Source organism: Prionailurus viverrinus, chromosome A2 (assembly GCF_022837055.1).
Source record: "Prionailurus viverrinus isolate Anna chromosome A2, UM_Priviv_1.0, whole genome shotgun sequence".
Lineage (NCBI taxonomy): Eukaryota > Metazoa > Chordata > Mammalia > Carnivora > Felidae > Prionailurus > Prionailurus viverrinus.
Window position 1 is genome coordinate 54081020 of NC_062562.1, and position 12919 is coordinate 54093938.

The 12919-nt window shown below is 50.4% G+C and overlaps 1 protein-coding gene across 2 annotated transcripts in view; it reads left to right on the forward strand.

Annotated features, from left to right (window-relative positions):
- The window catches only part of TRH (thyrotropin releasing hormone), a 46128-nt gene extending 35883 nt beyond the window's left edge, over positions 1 to 10245 (forward strand). Inside the window, exons 1-3 of one of the 2 annotated variants that reach the window (XM_047838551.1) lie at positions 6982 to 7124; positions 8171 to 8383; positions 9036 to 10245. In XM_047838551.1, coding sequence (XP_047694507.1) covers positions 8179 to 8383; positions 9036 to 9544 — 714 coding nt within the window. In that variant the 5' untranslated portion in view covers positions 6982 to 7124; positions 8171 to 8178 and the 3' untranslated portion in view covers positions 9545 to 10245. Of the gene's footprint in view, positions 1 to 6981; positions 7125 to 8170; positions 8384 to 9035 lie in introns of those variants that run through there. The other variant, XM_047838560.1, reaches the window with a different exon arrangement.
- Positions 10246 to 12919: the final 2674 nt, after the last annotated feature.

Here is a 12919-nt window from a genome sequence, read left to right on the forward strand (position 1 = left end):
TGCTCTGGCCTCTGGGTCTCTCTTTGTGCACCTCCAAGACTGCTCCTCACATTGCCCGCTCTTTCTGCTGGTAAACATGCTGTCTACCTCATATGTGGTGATGGGGGGAGGCTGTCCTTGTGCCCTCTCAGCTTGAAAGACGGGGCCAGGCAGCCTGTGTTCGTTCACCCTGGGCTGAATGCGTTCATTCATGTAGTCGTTAATTTAAAAATTCTTTACTGAGTGCTAGCTATGTGCCGGGACCTTGAAAAATAGCAGGGAACAAGATGCAGTCACACAAGAGGGTGTGATGGGTACCTATTTCAGCCAGGGTGGTCAGAGAAAGCCTCCTGGCATGCCCTTTCATCCAGTGTAACTCCAAGACTCATGTGGTAAGCCATCCCTGATCCCACAGGTTGGGTCTGTTCCCGCCCCAGAGCTTTCCACCTCACAGTATGCCATAATACAACTTATATGGACACGCGCTTCTCCCCTCCCAGACTGCTAACATCCTCAGAACAATATTCCTATCTGGACCCTCTCAGTGACCCTAACACCCAACATATGACCTGCTCGGTCTCATGTTTATGTACATTTAAGTTCGTTAAGTTAACAAAAGGACAGATGAATGAATGAATAGATGAATGGGCATTTGCAGTAGGCTCTGAAGAATGAATAAGTGGCCCGCGAGTGGCAGGTGGCAAGGAGAGGGGCGAGAACATGGAGGTGTGAGATTAGACAGCATGTCTGCAAAATGAGTTTCACTGGTTGATGTTGGGGGCAGGACTGGACATGGAGTAAAGGGGAGCTGGCAGGAGAGGAGCCAAGATTGTGCCCAGATTATAAAGGAATTATACCAGGCTAAGGATGTGATCCCATAAGCAGCAGGGAGCCATGCAAGGTTTACCTTCCGCCGTATTCCTTGGCACCTACCACACTGCCCATATGGAGTTGGTGCTCAGTGAATGTGTATGGAATTGAAGGGTCCTGGAGGGAATGGACTGAGTTAGCGCTTCTTTGCCAGAAGCTGGGCAGTGACTAAGGGAGGCCTAAATAGAAGCAGAGTAGTCAGCTGCCAGGAGTCCTCTTGGCACCCAAAGAGCCCTCTTCCTGTCAGGGTGTCTGAAATCCCTGCAGTAGAGAGCCATTTATTCGGGGCTTGATGTTATTTAGGGGGAGGCCTCCCTAGAGTTTCCAGAAAAGATGACACTCTCCTAATGGCAACTTATTGCCTACAAGAAAAGAACAAGTTCTTGGGGCTGGGGATGGGACACGGAGTGTAAAGCAGAACCCAGTGTGCCAGTAAGAATTTGGCCACTACAGTTTCTTTTCTTTTCTTTTTTTAATGTTTATTTATTTTTGAGAGATAGAGTGGGGGAGGGGCAGAGAAAGAAGGGGACAGAGGATCCAAAGTAGGCTCCGCGCTGACAACACAGAGCCCGATGTGGGGCTTGAACCCACAAACCATGAGATTATGACCTGAGTCGAAGTCCATGGCTTAACCAACTGAGCCATCCAGGCATCCCCTCTTCCAGTTTCTTTAGAGAAAACCCTGACCCAGACACTGTGAAGGAAAAATGGGGTAGGGCACGGGTCTTGAGGTTGTTGCTGGTTCACTGAGGGACTCAGGCAACCCTCTCCTCTGTCTGTGTCTTGGTTTCCTCATCTGTGCAATGGGGACGTAGGAGACCTGTGTTGTTTATGTACTTGTCATTCAGCTCCTCTTCTTCTAGTGGGTGAAACCCAATATACCTTTGGAGGACCCCCTGAGTCCATGCTGTTCAGATAGGCTGACCCGTTGGCCAATCAGAATCATAGTGGTCTGTTCAGGAATGGGCATGTGACCCAGCCCGGGCCAATGGGAACTAACCCTGGGACTTTTGGGAATGAGAAGGGCTCTTTTGCTTTTAGGGTAACTCAGCTGGGACAGTGTGATCCCAGGGATGCCCATGATTACTTCTCCACCTTTGAGGACACTCAGCCGGAGAATGAAGCCATCTAGAGGAAAGTGGAGATTACAAACGGAGAAAAAGGACAGATTCTGAATGACATCATTTGAGCCTCTAGATCCTGCCATCCCTGAAGCTAGTCCTAGGTCTTTACGTTGTTGGTCACATGTACCAGTACATCCGCCTTTTATTTTGCCTGAGCCAGTTTGGGTTGTATTTTCTCTTGCTTGCAGGAGAGGATCGCCCTGGGAGGGGCTCTTTCTTTCTGAGGGCCACATAGTTTTCTGTGGAGAAGCTGATTTGGGAGGCACCAGCATGTGGCCTGGTGAAGTGGAGATGAGGAGGCCTGGGGATGGTGCTTGGGGTGACTGCAGACACACACTGGGCTCAGTGGGGCCCACTCCACAGCCAAGCATAGCAGAAGGAGAGCCCGAAAGCAGAAGAGAACAACCCGATGAGACAGGCAGAAGAGTTTCACAAAGGAGCGAGGGTTTCATGGAGGTTCCTCACTGGCTTTGCTGCTTCCCTCTTGCCCCCCATAAGCTTATAATTTACCAAGCAGCCAGATGGATGGTTAGAGAACAAATCAGGTCACATCTCTCCCCTGCTTTAACCCCTCTATTTCCCCACTGCCTTGAGAATAAATTCCAAACTCCTTACTCTGTAGAGCCAATAAAGCCCCGTGAGATCTGACTGCTTTCCACCTGTCTCTTACCTTGTACATCCCTGCACCCCCTGCCCTTCTGCACCCATGGTGTGGCCAGGCCTATGCCTGACACCTGTGTGTATACTGGAACTATTCATTGAATAGAAAAATAAATCAGTGATTGAAATGAGAACTGAAAAGTTTCCAGTGGATTCATCAAGGAATTGTCACTCAGTTGGGTCAAAAATCTCCAATGGAAAGGGTAAAGGGAAATATGGATTAGAGAGATTTCTGGGATGAGTTTCTATGGAGAAAAAGCAGACACTAAATGGATTTTTCTTCCTGGAATTTTTATGATCTTGAGGAAAAGAAGACCTTCATTGTTTTGACAGCAAAAACAGAATATAAAGGAAAGAATTGAGTCTATATCCACACTCAAACCTACACGTGTGATAAAATTGCGTAGAACTAAGTGCATACACTCACAAATGAGTACAAGTAAAACTGGGGAAATCTGAATAAGATCAGTGGATTGTATCAATGTCAGTATCCTGGTTGTGACTTTGTACTATATAGTTTTACAAGAGGCAACCATTAAAAGAAGTTGGGCAAAGGGTACCCACAGCCTCTTTGTATTATTTCTTAGAGCTGCATGTGAATCTACAATTATCTCAAAATAAAAAGTTTAATTTAGGAAACCACTATGTAAAAAATATTAATACATAATTGAGATGGGCCTACTTCAGGCCCTTCTATATAGCTCAGAGTTGAAAAAGACCCTAAAATATATAGAAGACATCCTTGAACAGGGAGCAAAGAGACTTTGAGGGAGAAGACAGGGGAAATTAGGGAAGACAGAGTCTGGAAAATCAGAACCCACCCTGAGACTCAAAAGACCTCCTGTAGGAAGGTGTCTGTGGTGTGTTGGGGGGGGGGGGGGGGGGAAGGGATGTGTGTGTGTGTGTGTGTGTGTGTGTGTGTGTTGGGGTAGGGGTGGGTGGGCAGGCACTGGGAGTTACAAATTAATGTACAAACTCACCATTAAACTATCCCATTATTCATTTTCAAAAGCATAGCTGTCTTAATCTGATAAGCAATTACAGTCTTGAAAATCAAGCACACTTGTATTGTTAGAGAAAAAATAAAAGCAAGTGAGAAAAATATGTGCGACATAACGACTGGACTGTCAGCTCAGTGAGAGACCAGAGCAGGATCCTTTTTGCTTGGCCAGATCCTGGTCACACCAGGATCCAGTAGTAAGGAGGCAGAGGAAGCAGGGGGTAGGGGAAAGGTGGAAGGTGGACCAGTGCCTTAATTGTTGTTTCTGCCTGAGGGAACGAAGGAACAAAGGAATGGGGAGGCAGGGTAAACAGGTTTAGGATTGGCTGGTTTGAATAACTTCATTGGCTCTGGGGTTTAGGGGCAATCTGTAACTGTAGCTGTCCGGTACTGGGCTTAGGGTGATAAGGGCAAGGAGGCAGCAGCCTCGGGGGGGTGGGGGTGTGGGCTCTGGATTGGTTAGTTTGCCTATGAAAGGTGTTCCCAGGTGAGTCCCTTATCATCTCTAAGAATTGGCTAATCCTGGGAGAGGCCCTTTCCCCAGAGTCAGCCAGAACCGCCCCCCCCCACGCCCCGCCCCCCCCAGGTCAAAGCATCAGAAACGCAAGTTAACACACTGCCCAAGATCCAGAATAGGTCCTGGTACTTTCTAGGCGCTCAATGAATATTTGCTGAGGGAAGGAAAGGAAGAGAGGAAAGGACAAACAGAGGAAAGGACGATCAGATGCCTGTACCATCCTCTCTAGTCCCTTGGGCAATGTGAGAACTCTCCTCTCCCATCCCCTTCCCAGCCCTCCAGGAACTGTCCTCCTAAGAGACAACTCAAATCCCTGATTATAGAAACACATCAAATGGGTTCCAGCCGGCTCAACCTCTACCAGACAGCTTTTCTATCCATCCACACTTATCACTCCTTTTATGCCTCAGATGACATTCTGTTGTTTTGTTTTGTTGGTGCTGCTTGTTGGTTTGTAGATAGGTAATGATGCAAAGAGAGAAAATTCAAGCAGCACTAAGGGCTGACCATGAAAAGCAAGCCCCGGACCACTGGCTTCCCCAGCTCCCTGTTCCCTATCTGCACTGTTCTCACCCATCCCTCCAGAGAGACACTCTGCGGAAGAGCATAACAGTTCATCTCCCGCGCCATCACATGCGTGCACATGATGTACACATTGTTCTCTGCTCCGCTTTTTCTCATGTAACAATATGTCCTGGAGCTTATTCCACATCTGTACATAGGGAACTGCCTCATTCTTCAAAGTCAGAATATAATACCCATAGTTTTAGTTTGGTCCTAGTTGATTTAAGCAGACACCTCATGATGAACAGACATCCAGGCTGTTTCCAATTCTGGCTTCTAATAACTATGCTGCACCAAATGGTCTGTGCATACATCCTTGTGCACAGGTATGGGTGTCTGTGGGATGTCTTGTGGAAGGTACATATGTGTTACATTTTCAGGTTACCACCCATAGAGATTCTATCAATTTACACCTTTTCCTTATATGTGAAAGATAATAGGTCTGTCTGTCTGTCTGATTTAATGCTTAGTATGGATGGCGAGTCTTCAAATCCTGGAGTCTGGCTGGGAGATGAAGCAGGTTTCAGGTTTGTAGTCTACACCAGCCAACTTTCTGACTCTGGGGGTGCAGGGGAGTCAGGAAGCAGATCAGGTCATCTCTATGGGCCTCGGTTTCCTCGTCTAAAAATGAGGAGAGGACTCTAGCTGGGGATCTGAAAGTTCCCTCCCACCTCTTATGTTCCAAGTCCTTCTGCCTCCCCAAACCTCTGCGTCTTTGTCTATAAAGTGGGACTAATAGTCTCTACTTTGTTTATCTTGCCAGGTGATGTGAGTTTGTGGTGATGTGGTAGAAAGTTTGGTGCAATGCCAAGGGAAGGAGTGATAATTGAACACTTTTGGAATCTCTTTCCAGACCCCCAGCATGGCTGGGGGCATTCAACATGTACTCAATTAAAATGTGAGGCTGGGGGCACCTGGGTGGTTCAGTCAGTTAAGTGCCCAACTTTGGCTGGGGTCATGATCTTCCAGTTGGTGAGTTCGAGCCCTGCATCAGTCTCTGTGCTGAGAGCCTGGAGCCTGCTTCAGATTCTGTGTCTCCCTCTCTTTCTGACCGTCCCCTGCTCACGTTCTGTCTCTCTCTCTTTCTAAAATATGTAAAACATTAAAAATGATTTTAAATAAAAAAATAACTAAAATAAAATAAAATGGGAGGCTGAAGAAATATCGTATGGGGAGGCAGACTAATGTTGAGATGGTCTAGAGGTAGGAGATGACTTCACTGATGTTCCCTCACCTAAAATGTAGTTCCCTCTAAGTAGGCCTGACTAACTTCTGTGTCTGAGGCTGACCAAGGAGCCTGGCACACTGTGGGTTCCCCTTAAGTGTTTCAGGATGGAGGCTGTACTCAGGACTAGATGTGGCAGTGTTCTCTTCCAATGTGATTTTGGGGACTGACTGAGGAACAAGAGCCTTATCATCCATGCTTTTCTCCTCCCTACATCCCCTCTCCTCCTTTGCTTTGATGGGGTGGGCGCCAACAGACTTCTTTCTGGTCCAGGGGCCACAAACTCCAATGTCCTGCCTTGGTGACTGGGGCAACCAGGCTCAGCTCCAGCTGGCCAAATTCTTGGTCCCAAATTCTTCCTGGTTTTTAAATGTTAGTTATTCAGTTTTTTTTTTCAAATCACTGTGGTAGTCAAACAAAACCATCTGTGAGCAGGTGGTGGCCCCAGGCTACCAGGTTTGGCATTCTGAAAACTGTCCCTCTCTCCCACTGTACAGATGAGAAAATTGAGGCCCAGGGAGCCAGAGGCATTCGCCAGAAGTGACACAGTCAAGATCAGAACCCAAGTCCCAATTGTCCCCTACTTTTTTCCTCTGTCCTCTCCCCCCTTCTCTTTCTCCTTCTCTGTCTCTCTCTGTCTCTGTCTCTCCCTGTGCCTCTTTGGTGTTTGTCTCTGCTCTCAGTGTGCCTCCTTCAGTCTTTGTCACTATCTCCTATCCTCCTGTGTGTCTCGTTTTAACGGTGTGATTCGCTATCTCTCTGCCTCCCTCTGTCCTCTCCATGAGCGTTCTCTTAGACAACAAACCTTCGGAGCCGGGTGCAGAAACGACCCAACATCAGCACCCCAGGCTCCGGCTCGCGCCTCGTCGCCGCCCCCGCCGCCCCCGCCGCCCCCGCCGCTCCCGCCGCCCCCGCCCCAGATTTCCGGGGGAGCTGGCGGGCGGGGTACCCACGGGGCCGGCTGCCGTCAGCGCCCCTTCCCGGAGTCCGCGACCCCTCCCCGCTGACCTCACCCGCGCCTCCGCCCCCGCGCAGATATAAGCAGCGCCCCCTCCGAGAAGCGGGCAGCGGGGTCCGGGTCCTGCCAGCGCTCCCCGCCTCCTGATCCGTCGGCTCTAGGCCCCAAAACTCCGAACTCGGAGCCCCAGGATCTCGGACCGGTCCCGCGGAGCTCGCGCCCGGCAGGTAACCATCTCTGTTCCCTCGCCTCCCCGCAGGAGGGTCCGGGAGCACTGGAAAGGGAGCCCCGTCCACCAGCCCTGGGTGAGGCCGGGAAGAAGCCGCGGCTTTTGTCCCCCGAGCGCCTCCCGGAGCGTGGCACCCGCGCACCGGCTGGGGCGCTGCGCTCATACCCCCGGCGGCTTCCACAGCGCGGGCCGCGGACTGGACGAGGCAGCTGGTGGTGCGGGCACACTAGTGGCGTTCACTCCTGTGCGCTCACGTCCCGGCCTCTGCAACGCTCGGCGCCCAGTGTCGGTAGGATGGAAAGTTCTCCATCCCACCCCTGCCTAGATGGCAGCTGTATGTCCGCGCCGGGACGTCGGGGCAGAACTGGGCAGAGCTGGGTGTCCGGCGTCAGAGCCTGAGGGTTAGAATCCGAATCCTGACGTTAGAGACTGATTTTCGCGTTGGACTCGAATCTTAGCCTTAGAGTGTCGGCCTCAGTGTTAGAAACAATTTCACCGTTGAAATTAGGATTTTAGAGTCAGAACTGGTGGTTTCCTAGCTTAGCCAAAGAATCTTAGCATTGGAAATAGAATCTAAGAGTTGGAATTGGAACGGTGACATGGGAATTCGAATGTTGGGAAAGGAGCGTTGGACCAAAAATGTGGCGCCAGGAAGAATCTTAGCCTGCGTCGCAGGAATTAGCATTGTGGCCGTCGGGCCCCCGCGCTCTTGGTGGCTACACTCCTGGCGAGCCTGCAGCGCGCTGGCTTCCCCAGCTCCGGGTGACACTGAGGAGTGGCGGTGGCGATGGGGTTCCCACGGCTTCCAGGCTCGCGCAGGCACAACTGGGCGCGGGCAGGTACTCCAAGCATCTCTGTGGGTGAGGACACTCAGAGCCTGAGGCTGCCCCTACCCCACCCTAAGGTAGCAGGTGGTCCTGGCCGCAGGAGGGTGTTTGAATTTGTTACCCACCTTGGGGACCTGCTGGGACAGGAAAGGGGGAGGTGGTGGAGGGCTGGAAGAGGGGCGCCGCCTGCTTATACTCTCTGTACTCCCAATCCTAGGCCCTGAAATGCCTGGCCCTTGGTTGCTGCTCGCCTTGGCGTTGACCTTGACCGTGGCTGGTATTCCGGGAAGCCGCGCCCAGCCGGAGGTGGCCCAGCACGAGGCCGGTGAGCACGCAGGCCTGGACGACCTCTTGCGCCAGGCAGAGCGCCTCCTCCTCCTCCAGGAAGACCTCCTGCGTCTGCGAGGGAATCAGGACGATGGAGAATCAGGTGAGGGGTGGGTCTGTCCTTCCTACCAGAGGCCCCCAAGAGGGTTGGGGGAAACCCAGATGCAGAGGTGGGGAGCAACTTGGTCATCCAAACTCTTGCCTTTCAGAAGCTTAGAAACTGTTGGCCATAACCTCCGCAGGATCATGAGCTGACCTTTTTCTGAGATCAGATTTCTATTCCATGCCCATCCTGGGAATGTTTTACAGAGAGCAGGCTTCCAGTGGGGAAGATTCTGTGCAGGGGATAGAGAAAAAGTCTCTCTGTATGTGACAGTTTTAATTACTACTTATTAGACTCGTATATGCCAGGCACTGTTCTAAGCCCTTCAAACACTTTATCACACTATTTAATCATCCTAACAAGCTCTTAGACTGATACTGTTATTACTCATTTCACACAGAAGAAAACTGAGGCTCAGGAAGTTAAGTAAGTTGCTTATGGTCACACAGCTAGGGGGTGGCAGAGCTAGGACTAGAACCAGAGGTCATGCCTTTGACCACCTGTATCTGTGTGTGTGTCTGTGATGTCTAAGAGGCTGTACAAGGCTGTGACTCTGGATGAGTGCTGCAGGGAATCTGCCTTAAGTAGGAGCAAGGCTGGAGTGGGCACTTGGGGGTCAGGAGGTCCCTCACTGGCCCCTTTCCTTCCCCAGAGTCCCAGATCATTCAACCCGACTGGCTCTCCAAGCGTCAGCATCCTGGCAAAAGGGAGGAGGAGGAGGCAGAAGACGGAGTTGAAGAGGAAGAAGAAGGAGGGGCCATGGGCCCCCACAAGCGGCAGCACCCTGGCCGGCGGGAGGATGTGGCTGCATGGTCAGAGGTAACCCAGCAGAAGCGGCAGCACCCTGGCCGGCGCTCCTCCTGGCTTGGGTACACTTTCACCAAGAGGCAGCACCCAGGCAGACGGCTGGCAGATCCCAAGGCCCAAAGGAGCTGGGAAGAAGAGGAAGAGGAGGTGGAGGAGGGAGAGCTGATGCCTGAGAAACGCCAACATCCGGGCAAGAGGGCTCTGGGAGGCCCATGTGAGCCTCAGGGAGCCTGTGGTCAAGCCAGCCTCCTGCTGGGGCTCCTGGATGACCTGAGCAGGGGTCAGGGGGCTGAGGAGAAGCGGCAGCATCCTGGGCGGCGGGCGGCCTGGGCCAGGGAGCCCCTGGAGGAGTGAACCCAGCTTCCTATCAAGTTTGGGGTCTAAGAATGTCTTAAGTCCTGTGGGTCCTATTCCCTTTGTGACCCCTTCTTTCCCTCCTCCTTAGATCCCTGACCATAAACCCGAGCCCCCTGTATGTACAACACCCAGTTCTCTGGCCTTGTTCCCCCTCTCCCTTCAGGGACATGAGAACGGGAGCCTGAATTAAAACCCTGGATTTCCCCACTTTGCACTGTTGGCAGGGGACAGATCCCAGAGTCCCTCTCCCCGCACCCCCACAGGCTGCTCCCCTTCCTTAGCCCTGGCTAAAAATGACCCTTCTGTGTCTTTTAAGGGATCCCCAGAGAGGAGCAGGGTGACTGGGTCCAGCAGCCAGTGAGGTCAGGGTGGGATTGAAGATGTGATGTCCAAATCCAGTTTCTATCCCCTGCTCCATGAGTCAAGATTTGCCACATGTCAACTTTATTTACCTCCAGAACTGGGGGTCTCCTCTGCTTCTTGGGCCTCCTTTTTGTGGGTGTGCAGAGCCCTGACCCATGGCTATGTTCTGCTTAGGGGAATGATGGCAGGTGGAGGCATCCTGTGCTGTGCTGTGTGGCGGTTGTGGGAATAAAGATGTGCGGGCGTATGTAAACAGCCCTGAATGCTGAACTTGTATATAACCCTCTAGGCGCCTTCCCCTTGTCCATGATCATCATCTGAATGATAATAAAACATGCATCCAGATAATCTTGGAGCTCTGTGGCTCTAGTTTTTTCTCAGCTGGTGTGGGGTTTCTCTTTCTAACATTGAGGGGGACAGGATTAAGGCTCCTCAGTTCTGTTGAGAAGGGCATCAGGACTTGTAATCGTCATGGTTCAATGGCAAGAATCAACAGTCTGTGTCATCCAGCAGAGACAATGAGGACATAGGACTAGGCTGTGGTTGGGAACTCAAACTAGCAGCCTTCTGGGCCTGGGCAGGAAAGCAAGCCGGGTGCAGGACAAGAGGGACTGTGCAAAAGGAAGAGGCCAGCTAAGTGGAGACACTTAAATCCAAAAACTTGAACATCACGTGAATCAAATGATAACAACGTATACACAACACTTGTTATGTGTCAGTCACTGTCCTGAGCAATTTACATATACTAATTCTTTTCTTTTTTTTTAGTGTTTTATTTTTTTAAGTAATTTCTACACCCAACATAGGGCTTGAACTCCCAACCCTGAGATTGGGAGCTGCAGACTCCTCCGACTGAGCCAGCTGAGCTTCCCTATATTAATTCTTTTAGTCCACACAATAATCCCTCTAGGTAGTATTACTATTATTATGCCCATTTTCCTGATGAAGAAACCAAGGTACAGAAAGGCTAAGCAACTTGTCTGAAGCTGAGTTTGGCCCACTCATTGTTGGTTTGCAACCTCTGATTTAAACTGGCCTCCGAGGGGGTACCCGGGTGGCTTAGTTGGTTAAGCAGTTAAGCCTCCGACTCTTGATTTTGGTTCAGGTCATGATCTCACGGTTTGTGGGATCAGACTCCTCGCTGACAGAACAGAGCCTCCTTGGGATTCTTTCTCTTCCTCTCTCTGCCCCTCCCCAGCTAGCTCTGTCTCTCACTCTAAAAATAAATACACTTAAAAACAAACAAACAAACAAACAAACAAACAAACTGAATTCCCAAATTTTCTCAGGCCTTAGACTCTGAATTAGACCACCATTTGTTTGGTGGATGGATGAGCTATTTGGCTTTTCTGCAAAACAGCTTTTGGTCACTTTCTTGGGCAGTGGAAGGAGGGGGCTAGAAGGGTATCTGAGCTCCAGCTCCTCTCCTTGGGGGACACATGGTTCAGGTGTGGTCGGGACAGAGGAAGACTTGTGGTTTATTAGATGCATGCACACCCACATCTCCAATATTATTCCCCAAAGCCCTCTGAAACATTAAGCATTTGATGGATTTGTGGATTTTTCTCACTTTCAGATGAAAGAACCAACACAGAGACTAGTGTCTTGCCCCAGGGTGCATGAAGCATGTAGGGCTGGCCTTCCTTTATGCCTGACTTTCCACCCCACTGGGCTGCCTTCCTCTGGAAGGTCTTAAGACAACCTTAAAACACCAATTGTCACCATCAGGGCAAGTGGGGCCCTAATAACATTCTTTCTGCTCACAGTACCCCTCTGAAAGGTGAGTGCCCTAATAGAAGCAATGTGGACCACTGATACAGTACTTCCTTGGTGCTCAGTGCTTATAGACATTTTCTCAGTGAATCTCGTGACCACCCCAGGACAGTTACCATGTCCATGCAGTTGAAGAAAGTTGAGCTGCAGTTGAGTGTGAATAAGTGGAGCCCTTGACCAAGGATATACTCTACCCTCTTCCGCTTCCAAACTTGATTGATATGGGAGGTGGTGTTTCCTCCTCAGATATGGGAAGACTTGAAGAGAGTGAGAAACCCACCTCCTAGCCATTTAAGGTTTTTCCCTCTGCTCCTGTGAGTGATTGTACCAATGCACATGATGGAAAGGATCGGGCATTGGCTTCAGTCCTGGACAGATGATTAAACTAGTTGGAGCCTCAGTCTTCTCATCTGTAATATGGGCACAGCAATCCCTACGCCTCCCTCAGAGTTTTTCTAAGAAGTAAATGGGATGCAGTAATATGCGTACAGTCCTTGCACAGTGTGTGACCCCAAGTAGACCGTTGATAAACAGCATTTTGAGCTCTAGCGCCCCAGGACCAGAGGGACTCAAAACTGAACCTTGCAGAACAATTTACTCTTTCTTTCATTCATTCTCCAATCACACACACACACAAAGTAAAACAAAACAAAACACATTTAAAAACAAAAATCAGTTACAGGCGCTTTATTATGAGTCCATGATGGGAACTGGAGCTTTATGGGTCTATGTGCTGCTCCCCCAAATACTTCCTCTCCTTCCCACTCTTATACTGGTGCCTTTTGTCCAGCTTAGGATGCTGAGACAGAGATGCTCCACATGCTTCCCTAAACTCCCCCAGCCTCCCTTGCACTTGGGGTGAAGTCATGACTAGCCCTGGCCAATGAGCTGTGAGCAGACAGGTGTCACTCCCCAGCTGAGGCAGTTAGAGCCCATGAGTCTCCCTTACCCCTTTCTTCCTGCCTTAGAAGCCTGGGGGGGGGGGGCACATGTTGAGATGGCAGAACACATGATGGGAGGATTCTAGACCCCAGAGTCACAAGGTCGAAGTTAGACACTGCACACCCACATCAGACTTCTCACGTGTGAGAAATAAACTCGTATTAAGTCACTGAGATTTCAGGGTTTATTTGTTACCGCGGCTGACTTAGCCAATCCTGACTAACACAGATGCCTCCTCCCTTGGTCTCTCTCCACTGAAATCCTTCCCATCTTTCCTTTCTTACATATGTCTGC